This window comes from Cinclus cinclus, chromosome 5 (genome assembly GCF_963662255.1).
Source record: "Cinclus cinclus chromosome 5, bCinCin1.1, whole genome shotgun sequence".
Classification (NCBI taxonomy): domain Eukaryota; kingdom Metazoa; phylum Chordata; class Aves; order Passeriformes; family Cinclidae; genus Cinclus; species Cinclus cinclus.
Window position 1 is genome coordinate 42,725,079 of NC_085050.1, and position 22,403 is coordinate 42,747,481.

General features: G+C 38.1%; 1 protein-coding gene across 2 annotated transcripts in view; it reads left to right on the forward strand.

Moving 5' to 3' along the window:
- Positions 1 to 21,525, forward strand: part of RAPGEF2 (Rap guanine nucleotide exchange factor 2) — a 181,702-nt gene extending 160,177 nt beyond the window's left edge. For both annotated transcript variants that reach the window (XM_062492880.1, XM_062492881.1), the window contains 13 exons: positions 1,057 to 1,214; positions 5,053 to 5,293; positions 5,538 to 5,921; positions 7,356 to 7,567; positions 7,647 to 7,770; positions 8,381 to 8,404; positions 9,450 to 9,673; positions 10,505 to 10,684; positions 13,062 to 13,214; positions 15,248 to 15,473; positions 17,044 to 17,603; positions 20,155 to 20,460; positions 21,500 to 21,525. In XM_062492880.1, coding sequence (XP_062348864.1) covers positions 1,057 to 1,214; positions 5,053 to 5,293; positions 5,538 to 5,921; positions 7,356 to 7,567; positions 7,647 to 7,770; positions 8,381 to 8,404; positions 9,450 to 9,673; positions 10,505 to 10,684; positions 13,062 to 13,214; positions 15,248 to 15,473; positions 17,044 to 17,603; positions 20,155 to 20,460; positions 21,500 to 21,525 — 2,818 coding nt within the window. The remainder of the gene's footprint in view (positions 1 to 1,056; positions 1,215 to 5,052; positions 5,294 to 5,537; positions 5,922 to 7,355; positions 7,568 to 7,646; positions 7,771 to 8,380; positions 8,405 to 9,449; positions 9,674 to 10,504; positions 10,685 to 13,061; positions 13,215 to 15,247; positions 15,474 to 17,043; positions 17,604 to 20,154; positions 20,461 to 21,499) is intronic.
- Positions 21,526 to 22,403: the final 878 nt, after the last annotated feature.

Consider the following 22,403-nt stretch of genomic DNA (forward strand, 5'->3'; position numbering starts at 1 on the left):
TAGCTGTAACATTTGCAGTGAAGTCTGAATTCTGGTTGATGATGTTTTACTTAAGTGCGTAGATACAGATTTAGACATGCTTGGCTTTTAGAAAGGCATTGCCTATACTTGCTGCATTTTTAATGCTTTTCACTTTCTATAATGACTGCTCTTCAGCAGTATTTTAGTATTTTATTAAGAGTTTTGATCTGTGTATTTGGAGAGAAGGTCAGTGACTGTCTCCAGCTCTACATCTTGTGGCTGGTGTTCTGCTTCACTTTATTATGAACTCAAAAACAATAAGCAAATCAGTGCCTCTATAATATGATGATATTATGTCATATAATAATATGCCTCCGATCCATCTAGCACTGCTGACCTCCTGTGGGACCCTGCCTTACATAATTTAATGGACAAAACCCTTCACCTTTATCACAGAATACTTTATTTACAGCTGTCAAGTTTGGAGAGGATACTTAGATCACATAAGTGTGGCTGTTTAGCTTAGCCTTACCTGGTACTGCTTCAGTCACACTGAGTGAAGAGAAACTTAGAGAAATGATAAAGGGTGGGAAAACTAAATTATCTTAAATGATCCTCTCTTGTCTGTCTGTCTGTTGAAAGATCTTGTATACTATGGCTACAAAAACATCACAAATACTGTTGCAAATCCTGTCTGTGATAGGGTAAAAAAATCTATGAAATTCAGACCTGGAAGCAGCAGTATTACTCAAAGTTTGGGTGATAGGATGGTGATAGGATGGTGCAAGAATGATGAGGTGTGTACCATCTTTTCAATTAATATCTTGGCCAAAATAATTTTTGAAAAAGGAGCCTAGCAACTCCTCAGAACTTAATGATGAGGATCTTCTGGCAGTGTGAGCAAGCAAATTGAGTCACTCTGAGTGGACTGTTGACAAAGCAAGTCCTGTTGTCTAGAAGACTTTGCCTTCTAAACAACAATTGCTGTATTAACAATGGAAAGTACGAAAATTTAGCAATAGAGGCATCACTGAATCCCTCTAGTGTAGCCAAGCTCTGAATGTCTGTCCTGATTTTATTTCTTTCTGCATGCAGTGACATTGGAATTGGCCAATCTCAGGATGACAGCATTGTGGGACTGAGGCAAACAAAGCACATTCCTCCTGCTTTACCTGTCAGTGGAACCCTGTCATCCAGTAATCCTGACCTGCTGCAGTCTCATCACCGCATCTTAGACTTTAATACTACTCCGGGTAAGGATCCTTTCTGTATTGTTGTTCTTGACCTTTTGATTTCCTTTCATAGTTCAAGTTTTTTGTGTGGATTTGTAGAGTCTGAAGAGGGATGTGGGTTTTTATTAACTGTTTGCTGTCACACACAAATTAATCACATATTCATGTATGAGGATTTATTACATCTGCTGCAATATACTTCATCCACATATAATAGATGTCTGTTTTTCATATATGCTGTATACAGAGTGCTTTTTACTGACTGAATATTCTTAGTCAGTAAAAACCTGCTTTGCTTGGTATTTTATCATTTGCCTTCATGGATCATTGTTTACAAGACTGAAATATTTTCAAATAGCTTTAGCTTATAGTAAAGGGAAAGGACATTGGTCTGGGACACAAGACATGTGTTTTAGTCTTTTTCTGAACAGACTTTTTAATTTGTACTACATTTGTAAGGGACAGAATTTCAAAGTTTCTTGTTAGTCACCCTGCACTACAGCTGTATGCCAAATTCTTTGAATATAAAAATCCCTTTCTGAAATAGATAAAAAATGAGCACATTTAGAGAGGATCAAAGCACAGGGGTGAGTGAGGGAGAAATAGGCTGAGAGTATGAGAAACTTGAGAGCCTTATCTTACAAGAACGGTTCAGCTGGAACTCCTGGTAGGGTTGGGATTTGGGCTCTTATCGGCCTGCAGGAAGGTTCTTAGTGGGAAACCTTTCCTGAGTTAAGTATCCAAATCTTTGCTTTTAAAATATAGCTTCTGGAGCAGGATATGGTGATGGTAGCTCTGCAGATGCTTGGTTATTTTAGCCTAATCTTTATAGAATTACTCAAAAGTAGAACTGAAAGTTCAGTGCCTTCCTTAAACTGAGGCATTTCAAACATTCCCTAGAGGATTAGCTAAAGGGATGGTGCCTACACACTGGCCAAGTTGGTGCAATCATTGTGCTTGAAAATGTGATATTGAGCATTACTTACTTCATCTCAGGTGTTTTAGAGCTAGAGGAGTTTGCAAGGGGGTGGTTTGTAATTTTTGCTCCAGTGTCTAAGATGGATCCAGAGCAACTTGGAAGGTGGATATTTTTTTGCGTTTTATCTAATGACTAGTGTCTAACACCTTGAAGCTATTCTTTATCAGTAAGAGCCTTACTTTTCATCAGGACTTTTTCCATAAATGGCATTCTCTAGCTTGCCACTTACCTCGACCAGATAGTTCTAGGTAATCAGAGTGCCCTTAATGCCAAGTGCAGCCATTGGCCACCCTCCAGAGCTGAGGGCCTTGCTGTCTCATGCAGCTCGAACAAACTTCCATGAGAAGGAAAGCCATTGCACGCCTAAAGACTTTTCAATTACAGATGGAGCTCAGAGAAGCTTAATAAATTAATAAGGTTCAACTGTTTGCATTTTACAGTGAGGAAAGAAGATCAATATGATGTAATACCATGGCCCAAATGTTTAACAGTTTTGCCATGTCTTTGTAGAAAATGTATTTCTTTTTTATTTTAATTTTTTTTTCATAAAATTTGCCTTCATGAACACAGGGAATATTTTTAAAGTAATTCTGAGGCAAAATTCTTTTCCTGTGTGGAAATGAAGGAAAAGGGGGCTTGAAATGAAAAACATATACCTTAAGGACTTTAGAGATGGTTGCATTATATATAGAAGAGTTGAATTCTATCTCTATATATTCCAAGACTTGAAAAAATTAAAGCCAGCAGTTTTAATTCCTTTTACTACCTTGGTCTAAATTAAAGACAGCAATGGAAGCAACTTGCAAGAAATTGAATGCACTGGAGGAGAAAGAGAAACTGGTAGAGCAGCTGTCCTTTGAGGTTTTGAGAAATATCCCTCAGGATAGAAAATAAAACAACTTGCTCCTTTTAGAAGAATAGTCTTTGAGGAGAAAGTGTGAACAGCTTGAGATCTGCAAGGAGTCATTTTGGTTTCTCTTCTTATTGGCTCGGGCTGTGTCAAATATGCTTTTAAAGGTTTATTTTTAAATGTTCAATAGCACTTTAATTTCTCTTTTCTTGTGCTGCCTTTGCTGTTTGATTGGAAATCAAAATAATAGAGTAATGATGAACTACCAGTCACTGGTATTTTTTCTTTCCCTTCACAATCTTTCTAAGGGAATAGATTCCTATCATACAGCATTGCATTCTTCAGCCTGCCACTCCAGTTTCCCTTTTTGAAAACCAGTGAAGGGGGATGATTAAAATTCTCTTCAAGTGTTTTATTTTAAAAATATTGGGCTGAATGACTTGCTACCATTGCTATAGCTGTAATCATTTCAATTGCTGGCAGGCATCTGTGTATTTTTGTATGGAGCTTTTGCTGTCAGCTCTGATAGGTAGGCAGCCTGAGAAGTTTGGTGATAAAATGCAGTGCAAAGATGGGACTATCCTGTTTGCTGTCCTCTACATTTCTTCATATCGACTTCAGTGACCCAGCAGAGCAGGCTATTTTCTTGTTGCACAAAACACTTTATTTCTAGGGACCCTTAAATGATTTCTCACCTTGGTGTTGTTTACAGCAGCTTCTCAACTTCACAGCATTCCTTTGGCAAGTGTTTCTGCAACAGCAAGAGGCAGCAACATCTAGAGAAGGATCTGATTTTTAACAACATTTCCAAAAGGCCGTGTCTTTGGCATCTGCCTTCTTCCAGATGTCAAAAAATGTAGAAAGCATTTTAGAAAATATTCTGCTCTGAATCCCTCTTCAACTAACTGCTGAAGGAAGATGGGTCACTGGAAAATGAGTGATAAAAGGCAAAATTGGCTTGCTTGTTATAAAGTATTTGTACATTTGACTCAAATGCTTAAGAAAAGCTAAAAGCTGGCCTATAATGATATCCTTTATGTGTAACTGATGGTGCAATCACACAGTTCTGGTGTGTTCTGGTATTAGTGCTTCTCAAGCTTCAAAAACTACTGTGAGCTTAAAAAGTTACAGGCTTAGTTGCATGAAATTTGTAAAATAATATATTTTAGCATAAAAAAACCTTTGTGGCATGTAAATGAACTCAGAGGAATTCATCTTAATGCTTTACAAATTATTATTTTGGAAACATGCAAGAGCAGTGGGGAAGTGTTAAGTTCTGTTCTTTTGTCACAAGATTTCTGCTGGTGAATAGATCTTTCTGTAATAACTTGAATTCATGTTATGCGCATTCAGATCTTGTCAAAAAAACCTAGTTGTACCAAAGTGAATGTTTTTGTTTGGCAGTTGTTTTTTCAGTACTTTTTCATTATAGTAATTTCAGAAGCCTTCATGTAGAAGGCTTTCTGTTATTATTATTATATATTTTATTGCTTCTATGACCTCTTTGATCTAAAAAAATAATTATTTATAAGAAGAAATATATTAAAGAGAAATGAGTAGACGTCATGCCTCACAAAACTAGAAAAAGGGAAGAAATTAATTTAAATACTTGTCAGTTAAAAAAACTACTGATGGATACCTGTATAATTTAATTCATCTCTTTTTTTTCTAATAATACAGTGATAAATACAAAAATTCAGTTGATCGGTGGGTCTAGATTTCAATACATTCATGCTCATTTGTTTGTCTGTCCAAACTTTGAAAATATTAACTTTTTTTTGGCTTTCTCCATTTATAGCCAAACTACCTTCTTTTCCTGGATGTTAGTAGAAGTAGCTTTTTTAACTAGGATGTTAATAGAAAATATTCTTTGTCAGTAAGAGCCTAGCTTTTCATCAGGACTTTTGCTGAAATAAAAACTGAAAACACTAATAATTAAACTCAATGTGACTTGCTTGTTCTTTTAGCATTAAGTTTTTATTTTTCTTTGCTTACTAAATTGCATAACTTGCTTGTAATTTTTTTCCCAGACTTACCAGACCAAGTTCTGCGAGTTTTCAAGGCAGACCAGCAAAGTCGCTACATAATGATCAGCAAGGACACAACAGCAAAGGAAGTGGTCATCCAGGCCATCAGGGAATTTGCTCTGACTGCAACCCCTGATGCATACTCACTATGTGAAGTCTCTGTCACACCTGAGGGTGTCATCAAACAAAGGAGGCTTCCTGATCAGCTGTCCAAGCTTGCTGACAGGATACAGCTGAGTGGCAGGTAAGATGGAGACTGAGCTAAAGCTGATGATGCCAGTTTATTAAGTCAAAATCTTGTTAAAGGAGTGTTAATTATTTAATGTTCTGTTTCTTTGCAACACATTGCTGCTTATGCAACTTCCCATTGATACCTAGACCCTGGTGAAGTTCATTTTTATTCTCAGATTCCAGCTGGATCATTGCTGTAACTCTCAGCACTGATCAGCTGTATTGTATCTAGTGTCTTTTTAAATTTTTTTTTACAGGTATTACCTGAAGAACAACATGGAAACAGAAACTCTTTGTTCAGATGAAGATGCACAAGAGTTACTAAGGGAAAGCCAAATTTCCCTACTACAGCTCAGCACTGTTGAGGTGGCTACCCAACTCTCCATGAGAAACTTTGAGCTGTTCCGTAATATCGAACCCACAGAATACATAGATGACTTGTTTAAACTCAAATCAAAAACAGGTTGCACTAATCTAAAAAGGTTTGAAGAGGTGATAAATCAAGAAACATTCTGGGTGGCTTCTGAGATTCTAAGAGAAACCAACCAACTGAAGAGGATGAAGATCATTAAGCATTTCATTAAGATAGCGCTACACTGCAGAGAATGCAAGAACTTCAACTCGATGTTTGCCATCATTAGGTATTGTCCACTAATAATTTTACTTCTAAGTAAAAAGCAAAGTCTTACTTATGTTAGTTTAAAAAAAATGGACTTAATAGAATAAACCAGTTTGTACTGCTAACATCAACACTTGGCCATCTGTATTTGGAACTTTCTGTAATCTGAAATGTTTGCTAAAACATTGTTTGGAATGCTGCTGTTTAGGTAGTTACTGCTCAAGATAGTGTGGCAATGTCAACATGGCACAAGAGAAACTAATACACTTATTTAAAGACAAAGAGCAGAAGTAACAACAGGTATATACAAGAAAACCACACAGTTGTTGGAAATTAATGGACTAATTTCCCCAAGGCAGCTCATTTTTATACATACTGGCCAGTATCATAAATTCATTCAGCCATGATATGTTTCCTTTGGTTTTCTTCGTATCAGCAGTTTCATGCAAGGAACTCTGATAATAATCAATAACAGACTGTGATACCATAACAGTCTGTAAAAAAAGATCTTTTAATAAGAATTTTAAAATGTACTGAAAATCTCAGTAAACCTTTCTTAGTTTTGGAATAAGAAGAGAGAAAGCTCTAATGTCTATGTTTATACACATTTTTTTAAAACCCAAAGTAAACCAAACAATGCCCCTATATTGTCTCTCATGAAAAAAACTCAAAATTACAGTAAACTGACAGTGTTATCACTGTTTTTGACACAAGCTCTTGTCATCATTGTCTTGACCTTAGGTCAACAGACTGAATGTGACACTTTTCCTGAAGATGAGTAGGTTTGAATACTATTCAGCAAATGGGGCAAGTTCCAAAGTCAAGTCAAGAATCCATGCTGATGATCACTCAGCATCTCTGAGACATGAAAATACTGAGATTTTTTTTCAGCTATTTCAGCCAGTCTCAATGAGAAATAAAAGCAGCTAGGAAAAACTTGAAGGAAAGATTCTAGGTATCAGACTTTCCCACCAGGTAGAAATTAACAGCAAGACAGTCAATGTCACTACAAGGGAAGAAGGGGGTTTGCACCAGCTACAGCTTGAGAATAACCTCAGGTATAGAGTGTGTTGCAAAATTTCATCCTGAAAGAACAAAGTCAAATGGATTATTGCAGAAAGAAGGTGTGCTGTCACCACCTGAACATTATCATGGAGGTGGAAGATGGTTTTTCTGCCAGTTTCTTAATCTGAAAGTAAGTGGTGATCGTGATTTACTTAGATTATGATAATCTCATCAAACTCAGACACTGTTCTACAGCAACAAACATAGACTCTCTGTAAGGTTTAATTACTCATCCAAGTGTAACTTTTTTCTGCTTATGGTTGCATCATGTAGATATCTCCAGTTTTTTATGGGTTTTATAAGAATGATCTTCTGTAATACATGTATTCTGTAATAAACGCTTGTAAAAAGAAGTTTTTAAATTTCTGTTATGCACTTCTTTTGTTTCAAGTGGCCTGAATTTGGCACCAGTTGCAAGGCTCCGAACTACTTGGGAAAAGCTTCCAAGCAAGTATGAGAAACTGTTTCAAGATCTGCAGGACTTGTTTGATCCATCTAGGAATATGGCAAAATATCGTAATGTCCTTAACAGCCAAAACCTACAGCCCCCTATTATCCCCCTGTTTCCTGTCATCAAAAAGGACCTTACATTCCTTCATGAAGGTAAAGGCAGAAGTAGATAATCTTCTGCTGGCTAAGGAAAGTAACTTTCCTGCCTAATCACCGATGTTGTTGGTTGTAGGAAATGATTCTAAAGTTGAGGGCCTGGTGAATTTTGAGAAGCTGCGGATGATTGCGAAGGAGATACGCCATGTTGGTCGCATGGCATCCGTGAACATGGATCCTGCTCTCATGTTCAGAACAAGGTAAGTGTGTTGTACAAGGCAGAGCTTTCCCCAGCTGGGAGAAGGCTAGGTGGCAGCAAGAGGCACTTCTGTGTGCACTTTCTGTTGGTGCAGGATGAATTTTTTATGTTAACAATTGATCAGCATGATGTGGTGGTCTAAAACTGTAGAAACCCTGACATTTTGTGGTTACTGATACATTCTAAAATGTTTGTTACTATTCTGTAGTTGATGGTTACTTCATAAAAATGAGATTCTACCAGTGGGAGGGAGGGAAACTGTTTTGAAAACTTATCTGTCTGTTTGAAACATTGACTGGTGTCAGCCTTGTAATTTTGATTTAGTGGAAGTGGTAATGTATCTGAAGCAGTGTCGGCTTCTTGTGTTAGGAAACAAGAGTGGAGTGAATGCTCTTTGGCTTCATATTTTACAAGCTTATTGCATACTCTTTTTTTCTGAATTTGGGCTAGAAGGGTCTGTAATATCTGATTGTATGCCCGAGTAAGGCTCTTTTTAATGTGGGCTTCCAGAGCTGCTTGTCCTGAAGTCTGGTCTTTTTCTTTCTGAGCTTGTGATCTTTCTCTGTCTTCTCTTAAACCCGTGCTTTATTCTTCCTGGCTCTCACTTGCAGGAAGAAGAAATGGAGGAGTTTGGGGTAAGTGATTGGAGACAACATACGCACCCATTCATTCTTCCTTTATCATTTGCATTTTTTCCTACTTGCTATCTTTAATTTTCTGGTGCTTTGACTTTTTTTTTCTTTTGTTAACCCTTTTTTACTGACAATACATTTTAATGTAGGAGTGCTTTTGATTTGAGATTAAAACACTGAAGTTGTAAATTATTTTTAAGTGGTCATGGATAGAAGTGAAATATTCTTTCCCACCTCCAGTTTAAATTGGTGAAGGAAGAGACTTGCGGTCAAAGAGAAATTACAAAATGACAAGGTTGCAACAGCTGAAAATAGCTGTTAATTTCCTTATACCTATTAAATAATTATCACAATCAAATTCAAAAGTTAAAACTTAGAGTATCTGCTTGACTAACTTACTTTCATATTACAATTAGCCATCATTTTTACCTTAACAATTCAGGATCAATGCATAGCATTCATATAGATATACATACATTGAAGTGTGCATGACATTTATTTTATCATGAACTAGCTGCTCATTTTACTTAACAAAATTCTCTTCAGGCTTGCAAGTTATAAAGAAGTTTTATTCTGTAAAATTGAGCTGTACATTTTGTATACAGTCTGATTTGAAACACAGAGGGCTTTCAAAATGCCTCCTTTGTATGTATTTGAATTTGAACCTCAACTATAGTCTTCTGTCAGCACTGCCTTACTGCATGAGCTTTTCCTAATGCTCCAGTCCTCTCAGTAGATGGCTTATGTGAAAAAGCTACCTTGAATGCTTTTCTAGACATGTGAAGTGTTATTGCGTAGCTGGAGCAAAATAGGTTAAAATATCTGTGCCATTAAAATAGTGCCTGTAACCAAGAAAAAAATATTTCCTGGCCCTTATCTTTCTGTCTGTTATAGCTGTTTGACTTACTGGAATGAGGCATGTAAGCTTTGACCATAGACTGACATTCATGCAATCTCTTGCACATTTCATGTTGATTGGGTGATACCATGTTGGACTAAGTCATACTTTTGCTCTCTTTCTTCCCCCTTCTGCTATCCTTCATTCCAGGTCTCTCAGCCAGGGCAGTGCCAATGCAGCCGTGCTTGATGTTGCACAAGCAGGGGGGCATAAGAAGCGGGTCCGTCGCAGCTCCTTTCTTAATGCTAAAAAGCTCTATGAAGATGCTCAGATGGCACGGAAAGTAAAGCAGTATCTCTCAAACTTGGATCTGGAAATGGACGAAGAGAGCCTCCAGATGCTCTCTCTGCAGTGTGAGCCAGCCACAAACACATGTGAGCATTGACATTTGTTGTGAATTTCAAGAAAACTGTTCAATATAACTCTGTTTCTAGTCTAGTGAATCAGTTGGGAACAGTAACTAGACAAAGAAGTAGAAAATTATTTGTCTAGTCATTTTCAAGTACTAAACATCTATGAATCCGAAGGAAATAATCTTGTGGATTAACAGGATAGAGATATAGTATTTATACAGGTGATAAGGCTTTAGGATGATGTCACAATGAAGTGTACAGTGGCTTTCTAGATTTGTCTCTACAAAGGGTATGGGGGAATCAAAAGTTCTTCTGTTTTTCTGACATACAGAGATTAATAGTGTGAATAGTGATATGATTATTCTGATGGAGTATGGGATTTTTTTATGTTCAGATGTTTCAGAGATACCTGGAGGGCTGTACCTGGGGCAGCAGAGGGGGACCTTATCATGGGTATCAATTTTGTTTTTATTTTGGGAAATGTTGTATCTTGTGCCCTTCCCTTCCTGCAGGATAGCAAAAACTAGTAATTATATGTCTGTTCTGGATCAGTTGTAGTCCTTATGATAGATAGTCCAGTATAACTTCTAGTCATGTTTTTTGTAACAGTGGTCATTTATCAGAGCTTTATTTTGAGAAAGAAAACATTCATAGATAATGTACATCTTCTAAATGGAGTTACATCTCCCCCTATTCTCTTCTTCATCTCTTCTATCTAAAGATACCATGCTGCATTAATTGTACAAGTATTTGAGCACTTTCTAATTCAGAGGCTTTTGCACTGCTCAGACTAAAACACCACTGTGTTCTTAGCTCGTAGTCATTCAGTGTTTTGTCCCCTTTCTTGCAAAGTGCCGAAGAACACAGGAGACAAGCGATCTGGGAAATCTGAAACATCACCAGTGGCTCCCCGGGCAGGCATCCAGCAGAAAGTGCAGCAGCAGCATAAAGTAAACCAAGCATTGCAGGTCCCAGCCGTGTCTCTTTATCCCTCTCGCAAGAAAGTGCCAGTCAAAGACCTCCCACCATTTGGTAGGTAGAACAAGGAAGAATTTGGTTTAATTTTCTGAAGTTTGTTTGCCTGCGTCGGGAAGACTTTTTTAATCAAATAAGGCTCCATTTCTGGTAGTATGATATGCAGTTGCACCTGTTCATGCAGTATCTAGGCATAGTTCACTTCTCTAGAAATGGAAAGAAAAAAATCTAGGGAAAGCATCCTGTCAATTTAATCAGTATAAGTATTTACCTGTTGGTAGCAGCTGGAAAGAATAAATGTTTCTCACTGTTTTCCCTGGGATCTTGCCTTAATTTTTTTAGAGGAATTAGGGACCTGGAGTTCTTAAGATGCCTCCTAAGTTTTGGTGTTTCTTCACAAGTAAAAAATTTAAGGTGAAATTCAGGCCTGCTCCAACTGGCAGTCCTGTTAGAAATGTGGGTCTGAACTTCCATGTTAACAATTGTCCCTTTGGCTTCTACTCCCTTCTGCTTTTTTATTGTTATGCAGTTCTTGCTGCCTCCATATTCTACAGAAAGGTACCAGACTAGAGGAAGTTCTTCTACCCTGATTTCCAAATCTGTGTCACAACATGTGTACAAAACATGTATGCACTATTAATGAACTCCTTAAATCACAAGTATGGTAATATCCCTAGGAAGTATATGTAGCATAACTGACCCTTCCTTTTTTATGATGGTCATTTCATAAGAGCTTAATTCTGATTTCGCTCTTTATTGGTTTTCCTCATGCACTGCTTAGCCTGCAACAAAGCATTAGAAGTAGCAAAATGAGCAAGAAACAACTCAATATTCATCTAAATCTTGTTGATTTTACCATTAAATTTTAATCTTAAAAGGACTTTGAAGCACTATAGACTGCAATTTTTTGCTTATAGTGGCAAGGCTTCTGAAAACTCACTAGGTTATGCTGATCAGGCGGCTGTGAATTATTGATAGCAGGATTGTGATCCAACAGATCAAAGATAAAAGTCCATGAATGCTTAGAAATAACCTCTACCACAAAAAATGGCAAAACTGTCAGACAAACTCTATCTTAACTTACAAGGCTGTCCCAGGGTGGATTTTGAGGGGATCGGAGAAAGATGGATAAATGTGGTCTGGAAAAAGCAATTCCTGATGCCCTAGATCTTTACGTCATATATCATCTTCAGGATATTTTTACTCTGTAGTTTTCCAAAATAAACTGGTGCAGCAATAGTTCCTAAAAATGAAAGACAAAAGGCAGCTGCAGGATGGCCTTGTAAGACTAATCATTAATTTTTCTTTCCAGCTTCCTTTGACCTTCTAGGCTACTCTGAATAGAAAAGAAATAGGAGAGCAGTTTGCATTCTTACTATATACATCTTCACTAACCAGGGAGATGGTGTATGTCTGTATTTAAGCTAATTTTAGTTCAAGTTTCTCAGTAACTATTTCTATGCATATCCCTGTCTTGGTTTGAAAGACAGGTGTCTGCTAAGAAAGGCAGGAGCCTCTCTTGAAATGGAAAGTGTCCTCCCTCCAAATTATTATCATTTTGAAATAAAGGAGCTCTCAGGCAAAGATATGGGAATAGGAATAACAGTTCTTTACTGGGAAAAAATTAAAATAAAAGTACAGTAATACAAAAAGAACCAGAACTGACAGACTCAGAATACAACCTGACTCCCCGTCAGTCAGGGCATTGGTAGCAGTCCCATTAAATGGTGGCTGCAGTCCTCCTGAAGTGACAGATGTGGTTCAGTTGAAGCAGTGGTCCTGTAGAAGGGTGCAGTTTTCCTCTGAAGGTCCAGTGATGATATAAAATGGTCTGGTTTTCCTCTGGAGTCCAGTGGAAAAAAGGCTGCTTTGGTGTTCCAAATCTCAGTTTTTATCTAGGTAGGAAATGCTTGGCTCTTCCCCCTGGGTGGAGCATCTCCCAATGGGATTATATGATTTTATCAGTCATGCAGTGGGACTCAGTGGTCCATTAATAGAAGATATCTCCTTGGAGGAAGCATGGGTTGTGGACAAGATAAAGAGCACTGCCCCACCTGGCTTCAACAGATGGTGACAAAATACATACTTCTGGTTACATCCTGATTTGCAACCCAAGATAATCCTCAACTATATATTGTACAGGTGGCATTCTGCAACATCAAATCTTTGTGTTTTCTGTGGCAAAGTATTTATCTTAAGTGGCCAGAAGGAAAGACCATCTGCACTAATATGCAGGAATAAAGTGCTATATTTTAAAAGGGAATAGTTTTTAAACATTTTGCTTCATTTAAGCTGGTGTCAGGAATTCAGAAATATACAGGAAAAAATGTGGCTTTTTCCTCCTGTGGGGTGTCTTCTCTATAAATGCATTGTGAAACATAAGGATATATCTATACTGGACTTTACATCTGCCTACTTTAATTCTTACCTAAAGGCATTAACTCCCCACAAGCTTTAAAGAAAATCCTTTCATTATCAGAAGAAGGAAGTTTGGATCGTCACAAGAAACAGTCTGAAGACACTGTCTCAAGTGCATCTTCACAGCTGTCTTCTCCTCCTACTTCACCACAGAGTTCTCCAAGGAAAGGTAGTAGATGTTCAGTATTTCTTATCCTGTTTCCTGAAGCTCATGGACTTTGGAAGCTTCTGAGAAAGAAGCTGCTCCTATTTTTGTCACATATGGTCAGCAAGAGGGCAGAAAATGTAGTGCAGAGTGGGATACATGAAAGGTAGCTGTGAACCTGATTTCAAGGGTACTTTAAAGCTCTCTGCTGATAAAAAGCCAGAAATGAAAGCCTGGTATGATACAGGATTTGATGCAGTAGGTCACTCTGGCTGCAGCTGCTTCTGACAAAACATATTCCCGTGATCAGTGTTTTCTGCCTTCGGTGGAAGGATGTGCAGGTTGAAACTTAAGGTCTTTGTACAGCATTGACCACACCGGTCTATTAGAGGAATTATTTGCTGTTTTATGCATCTGAATGGGATGTGACCTACGTATGACAGAAAGGCTTAAGGTGTTTTGGAATTCAAATCAGAATATTTAATACTGTAATTTCTGTTTTATACTACAGAATATTTCAATAGCAACCTGATTATTTAAACCATGTGTATGATTTTTTGAGGAATAGTATTATACATTGGAGCTTTCTTGACCAAGATATTTTAAAGCAATTTCACAGAGTTATTTTTTAAAGTGAATTTAGGACTTTAAAGAGATTTTTTGAAAACCTGTTTGTTTGCTTTCATGGTGGTTCTGGCTATGAATTGACAAAACGGAGTATGGAGGCATTGTCCTGTAGTTTAAAAAAAACAACAGAAGACACTTTGGAAGTACAATAGCCTGGATGTATTGCATGTGCCTTTTAAGTTATTCTCTTTTCAGAATAGCATAGAAGTTCAGTTTAGCAGTTACATAGTAGAGCATTATGGTAAAATATACATTGGGCCTGGAATGACTTCTATTGAAGTGTTATTTACTAAGGTCAGATGGAGGAGGACAATATGTAGAGTATATATCATCTTGAGTCCTTGTAAGCTGTCATCATTATTTCTCTCAAATACTACACTAGCAAAGAGTGAACTTATATAAATATGGTCACACCTATGCATTTTTTGAAAAAAGAATTGGAATTCTGTACTTGACTCAGTGTGAACAGCACTTTATTTTTGCAGAAAGCAAATCATAAACATGATTTTAAAAATCCTTGGTTACATTAAGCTAATCATACATTCTTTCAGATAAAAATGACAGCATTAATTCCCAGCATTAGTTCTCAGCAAGTGAATTGGGATAGATAAGTTGAAGTAATTTTGACACTTAAGAGTAGAGTAAAAGCAACAAGTGAAAACTGTGGACACTTGTGGATGTGTTTAATGATCTTTAACTTAGCTGGCAAGAACATTCAGTGCATTTTGTTTAATACTGAAAGAAAAGCTGAATTTGCTTCTATGACATGGTTTGCAGATTTTATCTCAGTTGGGCTGTGTCAGTGCTACCTACCTCCAAATTTCACCATAATTCTGGTAATGTGGAATTTGGAATTAATTAGTGAGCCAATTATCACAAAGAAATCTTGAAAACCTGCCCATGTCTCAGCTAAGACATGTAATAAGCAGTCAGCCCAGACATCTGGGCTTCATATATCTGTTCATCTCTGAAGTGTAGTTTTGCAGAATAAAAAGACTGTATGAGAGAGTCTCTGGGAATACTTTATAAACAGTAATCTCAACCAGAGCACCTCTTTCCTTCCAGTCTTGGAGACAATGTTTATACAAAGGCAGATTTTGAGAAGTAGTATTTCATAATGTAAGGATACAAGTATGATGATGAATTTCAAAAGAATTTAGGAGAGGAGGGCAGAGAATAGGGAAGGAGACCAGTTGGCTTGTAAATTAGTAGTATACGTTCCCACAATCCTCAATCTCTGATTCTCTGAATCTCTTAAGATACCAAAGAGTGTCACCCAGTTTTGCCGTGTATGTTTATCTTTTGCAGTGCTGTGCAAATGTAATGGCAGCTTTGTTTTATTGCCAGTTTTATTGCAGTATTGCCAGTGGCCTGTCAAGAACTGAGCAGGCAGCTTGGAGAGTCTGAGTAACACAATGTTCCTCTTGCAGGCTACTCTTTGGCTCCAAGCAGCACTGTGGATAACTTCTCTGATTCTGGTCACAGTGAAATTTCTTCTAGATCTAGTATTGTCAGCAATTCCTCTTTTGACTCTATGCCAGTCTCCCTGCATGATGAGAGGAGACAGAGGCATTCTGTCAGCATCGTGGAGACAAATCTTGGTGTGGGAAGGATTGATAGAAGAATCATGATTGAACCAGATCAATACAGCTTAGGGTAAGAATTTAATTTTGCTTACTTATATTATACTTTCATATTGTGTGTGTGTGGCATGTGTATTTGTCCATGTAACTTTCCCTGTGTCTCTCAAATACTTTTTCTCCTCTGCTCTTAAAAAACTACTGCTTCAGTGCTGCATTTTGTGATAATGCTCCATTCCTGCCAAGAAAAAGTTTTGCACTCCTGAGTGAGTGATGAGGTCTACAGCAGCAAGACTTTACCTCAGAAGATGTTACCATCTTCAGTGGTGCCATGGATTATCAACTTGTGGCAGTCTAGTACTCTAGCCTGCTTTCTTCACAGAAAATTGACTGAATTAGATGAGATTTTCATACAATTATTCAGTGATCAAACTGAGACCAGAAATAGCTAGCAATTTTCCAGTCTGCTTCATGGAAAAGTGCATATTTGTCAAACTCCACAATATTTTAATCCAAGTATCTCTTCTAGTCAACAATAATTGGAAACTAAAATTCACATTATGCTGCTGGTTTTCTAGTAATTTTCTAGGTAATTAACTTCTGTAATGGTGGGGAAGATAGTGCTGTGAGGAGTTCTCTAAATCTCTAGCAGTGAGCCTTGGTGTGAAAATAATTGGAACTCTGGCTCTTGTTTAGTCTCCACTCTTTTTTTTTTGTTGTTGTTGTTTGTTTGTTTATTTGGATGCTTCAGTCCTCTGAATGTTTTCTAGGGTTTTCATCCTGCAGGGTCTGTGAATGGCAGACCTATTCCAAAACTACTGCACTTCAGCTTTGGGAATCTCAGGCTATGCAAACTCTTTCATCAGATATCTTAAATATTTGGAAGAAAAGGGTTGCAGTCTGCATAGGAGGGTGCCCTGGAAGAACAAGTCCCAGGAGCCTGGATATCTGCTAAGCAGAAATGACACTTTGTTGGTTTTCTCTGCTGCTGTGTAAGGGATTATGTCAGGCTCACTTAATTGTTGCAAGGCTACAGAAAACATACTTGCTCTATGAAGTAGCGTTTCCAAAAATAAGGTTAAAATACATTTCCATTTCACAGTTTCCTAAGCAGAAAAAAAATAAATCTGAAATCTAAACCTGAATATCAGCCAGCTCCTGCTAAATTCTGTTTCTAACTTTTGAACTATTTGCTCAGCATGGCTGGAAAATTTCCTGTCTGTTTCCCTGTATATGTGTGTGTGTGGTTTGCCTGTCTTAAAGGCAAACTGTTGTGAAGTTAAGATTGTACCTTTGGAAATAACATGCTGAAGTGTAAGGCTTCAGCAAGTTATCTATCCAGTTTTGTTTGGTTTGTTTTTGTTTTGTTGAATATATACTTGAAAGAAAAGAGATATAGTCTCAAAATTGAATTAGCCATTCATGCAAACAATAAATACTATAAAGTGCATCCAAATCTTCAACCATAGACTCATAGAATATTTTGGGTGGAAAGGGACCTTTAAAATGTCATAAAGGTTACCTAGTGCAACCCACAGTGTATTTTGTTTTTCTTTGGTTGTTGTTTTTTTTTTTTGTGTGTGTCTTATTCATAATTTCCAATTCCAACACTGGATTTTTTGTCCCCCTCATCAATGTGTATCCAGCTCATATGCACCGCTGTCAGAGACCAGAGGCCTGTATGCTGGAGCAACTGTACTTTCTTCTCCTAGTACAGAAGAGCTGTCACAGGACCAGGGGGACAGAGCTTCGCTCGACGCAGCTGACAGTGGCCGTGGTAGCTGGACTTCTTGTTCGAGTGGTTCTCATGATAACATCCAGACAATACAGCACCAGAGGAGCTGGGAGACTCTGCCTTTTGGACATGCTCATTTTGATAGTTCAGGTGATGGGGCAGGACTGTGGGCCTCAGGCGGCCATGTGGACCAGCTGATGTTCCCTGACCATGGTACAAAATATGGCAAACAAAGTCAAGGTAGGGAGGGCCTCGATCAAGCGCAGTCCAGAGCAAGCTGGGCATCTTCCACAGGATATTGGGGAGAGGACTCTGAGGGTGATACAGGTACCATAAAGCGGAGGGGTGGGAAGGATGTTTCGATTGAAGCTGAAACCAGTAGCATAACATCTGCACCAGCAGAGGAGACAAAGCCAGCTCCCATCCCCGCTCACACAGCAGCAGCATCAAGCAGTACAAAGGGGCTTGTTGGTAAGTTAAGTTCAGTTTACCATGAAGTATTTTAATTTATTTGCTTAAGTTTTCCCATATTGTTCTGAATTTCTTTTGTCTGGTTTGATTTTTTTGCTTTCTCTTTTTTTTTCCTTTTAATTTTTAAAGCAAAACTGAACATTCTGTAGTCTCTCTTAATTTTTTTTTTCCCTTTAACTGTGCGTTTATTACTAGGGAAAATATAATTTATTGTTGGTTCTCAGTTCTGACAGTGCCTTTGTGTTTCAAGAGAGCCTGCCATACATCAAAAAACTAGCTCAACTGCTGGACAGTATTTTGAGAGGTTGATGTATTTAGATGTCTGTTCTGAAATTTGAATTTCTCATCACAGTAAGGCTCCATAGGCTATATTTAGAAATCTTAGTAAATGTGGCCTGATTTTTATAGTGTTTTACGTTATACCTTTGTGTGACTTGTCTGATAATTGTGAATATTCCTGACTTCTGAAAATGGGATCCCTTTGTGTTTAAATACCAACTGAAATGTTTCTTTGGACTGCCGAAACTGAAGAGGTTTCAAAGAAGTTAGAGCTGAAATAAATTTCTATGCATTCAATAATGGAAAGATCAGATAATATATAAATTAGTATGCAGGTGTCTTTGGCAGAGCTTAACATTTTTATCATATTGTTCCTTCTATGCATCCCGATCCATGGGCTGTCCAATACTTCTTCATTTTTGCCTGTTATCTTCCTTTCATTCCCCCCTCGCTTTGCCTTTTGTCAAGTTAACACAAAGAACTATCTAAAAGCTATTTTTTGCTGAGACAGTTGAATGTCTGCCAGATTGAGGTCATGCTGAGACCACTGTGATAAACTGCTTTTCCATTTTCTGCCTGTATTGCTATGGGTATATTGCCTAGCAGTGCCCTTCAGCTTCAAAGCTTGGGTGCAGGTCGAAATGCCTGGACTATTAAGGGGAAAAATGTGTACAGATTCATGCCAATCTCTAATTTACTCTTTGGTATTCTTGGTTTCCTCCAGAATGTGTAACATATGCTTCTAAACTTGCCTCTCAAGTGCTTGTTACTACATTTTTAGAGACTTGAAAGAACATGAAAGAGACCTGAAAATTCAAACCAACACAATTCTATGCCCTTCACTACTATTAACTAACTGCCCTGCAAATGTAACTCTGTGTACCACTATCCAACAGAACCTGCTTTTTACATATTTCTTTTCACTTAATAGATACTGATTTTTCACAGTATTTCAGTAGAATTCTTCTACAACAGAATTTTTCTACAGAACTTCTGATTTCCAGAAATCTTTGAATAAAGTTTCTCAGAAACTGCCTTATGCTGCTTTGCTTAGTGAAAACAGTTTGTCCAAGAAAAATACTTCGACTGTTAGAAAATGTTTGCTTTTGTTGTAATGCTAAGGATTTATTTTTGGTCTATAAAAACTTGCATCCAAGTAGCACCAGTCCATTTTAAGCTTGTACTACCCTTTCAGTCAAATCATGCTGCCTAATGCAGGGGGTGTTGTCATCACCACTTACGCAAGAATATACAGTGTATGACAAGTTGTGGAAAGTAAATTGTCCGTGTCAGTGGTTTTTCCTGCTGTACTTGTAATGTTTGTCATTAAACTGGTCATATGTTAAAGGGCTGGGTCCACATTAAGTGTTCAGTATCAAAGTCCCAGCTGACTTGTCTAAGTACTTAACTGTGAAACAGAGACTACTGCTTATCTGTTGTGCATCCTTGCAGATGCTTGACTGTTTTTTTTTTCCTTAAAGTAGTTCTCTCTGAGAGCTTCTCAGTATGCCCTGAGTTAGTGCTTGTTCAGGCAAACAATTACATCTCAGTGAGATCAACAAGCTAGGTGGTCGTCCTAGATAAAATCACACCCAGTTTTTGTTCTTACTTGAAGGCTTTCAATTTTGATTTTGTAGAGAATACAACCATAGGGGCTGCAGGCAGTAGTGCATGCAAATGGTATAATGATGAAGTCCAATTCTCTTCCTGACCTCTTGGAGTTGCAACTTATGCCTCATTAAGTAGTAAGATTTTAGGAAGAAAATAATGTATCAGATGTATTTCTTTTTACCCCTCCAAGATGCTAAAAACAAAAGGGATGACCTCTGGGACGTGAAGCCCCTCTTCAGAATTAAGACAATGATACATTTGGGGAGATGCCAGAATTCCTGACATTTACTACTTCTGTCAACTCTTGAGTCTTCCATGTTACTTTGATCACTGTACATTTTATTCTGTATAATTGATCAAACAGCTTCCATTGCAAAGTTTGAACAAATTCCCCATGAAATTTGGTGAATTTTGTTAGACTGATGCTTCATTGTTGGAAGAATAGCTACATCCTGTCTACGTTGTATATTCTGTACTTTCTTGATTGATTTCTTTTTCACAAGCTCTTTGTCTAGCATATAATAGTTAATCTTTGTAGTTCAGATTTTCTTTTCCTGGGCTGCTGAGTTGGTTGATAATTATTTAGCTTTTAGCTGTCTATTTGCCTTTGAGCAGTGTTCCTCATCCTGTTTCTAACAATCATCTGTTGTTTTTCCTGCAGCAAGAAAAGAGGGTCGATATCGGGAGCCACCTCCAACTCCTCCTGGTTATGTAGGAATACCTATTGCTGAATTTGCAGAAGGTGGCTCCCATCCAACCAGGAAGCCTCCAGACTACAACATAGCACTTCAGAGGTCTAGAATGGTGGCACGGACATGTGAGACTCATGGGACAGCAACTCCACAGCAGCAGTCTCACAGCCATTCAACTGGCAGGCCTGTGAACAAACCTCAGTGGCATAAACCAAATGAGTCAGATCCACGTCTTGCTCACTATCCAACTCAAGGGTTTTCCACAGAGGAAGATGGTAAATTTCTAGTTGTTAGATTTTGAGTGTGCTGCATGCAAAACGGGTCAGCGCTTTCACAGACACAAAGCAAATTGCACAAATCTTCCCATAATTTCAACTCTATTTCCTTTCCAAACTTGGTATTTGTTAACTTTTTGGAAGGGAAGGAATTCAGTTCCTCCTAAATATAATTTAAAATTTGGAATGTCGGTCTACCTGAATCTTGAACATCCAAGCAGTTGGCTTAGGCAGCATCTCTGAAGTTGCCTATGTTCACCTTGTACGGCCCTGCCTGCCATGATTTTCCACATTAACTGTGGACATGGAGTCTTCCACTCCAGCTGTTTCCCATTATGAGCCCACTGCTGTCTCACTACCTTGCTGATCCATATGCATCTACATCTTTATGCTTTAGCTTAACTGTGATGTTTTTCCACAGAAGAGCAAGTGTAGCTGGATTGCAGCTTTAGGTCCTTAAAATTTAGGCGGGGTGGTGCCAAAATCACTCATTTGAATGCTTTGTTTTTCTTAATGATAGACCAACATTCCCCTTCTCCCTGTAACTTCTTAGTTACTAAGGTTTTAGGTGCAGGATAAACTTTACAGTTGAACTTGATGGGGAAAAAATGAATCTACCTTAATTGAATTGCCTCAAACTTTGAGAGCTACCATGACAAAGAATTGTAATTGTTTCTACTAATGATGACTAAATAGAAGATATATTTAGGGGAAAATGTCAGATGCCTTTCTTAAGCTATTAGATATCTAGGAGTATCTGTTGTGCTCCTCAGGGTGAATAACTGCATTTAGCTCAGTTAAAGCAATTGCCTTATTTTCTTCAAGATCAAAATTCCAAAGAAATATGTCTCATGAGACCTGAAATGTACTGAAACTTAGATTGTTTTAAAAGTATATGTATTTATACAATATACAATGAAATGGAGAACGCATGAGCACAATACACACAGCTGTTGAACACTCAGCTTGTTTCATTCAGTAGCAGTCATGTTCTTTTATGAACTAAATTCTATTTTCCCTTATCCTATTATGTTTGCAGAAGATGAACAAGTCTCTGCTGTCTAAGACTTGGGCTTTTCTGGATCCAGAGTGAGCCACCTTAAAGGAGAGCACAAGAAGACGTCCCTAGAATAGGAGCCTTGGAACTATGATTAAAGGATGGTGGACCCATTTGCCTCCTTCCCTGCCTTAAAGCAGCATGGGGCTTCTTCCTCTGCCCCTCCCCCTTCTGTCCCCTCTCCCCCTGCATGTGAAATACTGTGAAGAAATCGCCCCGGCACTTTTCAAACTGTGTTGCTTGAAATGCACAGTGCAGCAATCTCCAAGCTACCACTGTCGCTGTCTGCCACATCACACAGTATCATTCCAAATTCCAAGATCATCACATCAGGATGATTAACTCTGGCTGCACTTCCCAATGCCTGGAAGGGTTTTTTAAAATCTTCCTTTTAGATTTTAATCACAATCCTAGCACTTAGTCTCATTGGGATAATGAGATAAGTTAGTTGTCAAACTACATTTGGCCTTTAACCTACAAAGAGAAAATTGCTTTGAGATCCTTCAAGGAGGCAGTGCTTGTTTGCTTGTTTACAATGCCTTTGTTACAATTTTGTATGTTTGCGTTTGGGAGATCAAATAGTGCATCTGAATAGTAATTACAGTATTATTTCACACCTGTAAGTAGGGTTGCCAGCCTGAGCTCCTGGAAGAATATTGCTATCACATGGCTGAGTAGGGCAGAAGGGAAGGCAGAGGTTGCAGGATGCAGCCTTTCCTTGACCACCTGGCTTTGCTCTTAATGTGCCCCACCCTGGAATCTTCATAAGTTTGTAAATGTTAGTGTTAATGGCATTCTCATCCGGGTCTGGTGTAAATGCAGAAACACAGTGCTCACAACTGGTCAGTGATGGAAGAGGACACAGTGTCTCATACCTGTGCCTTGT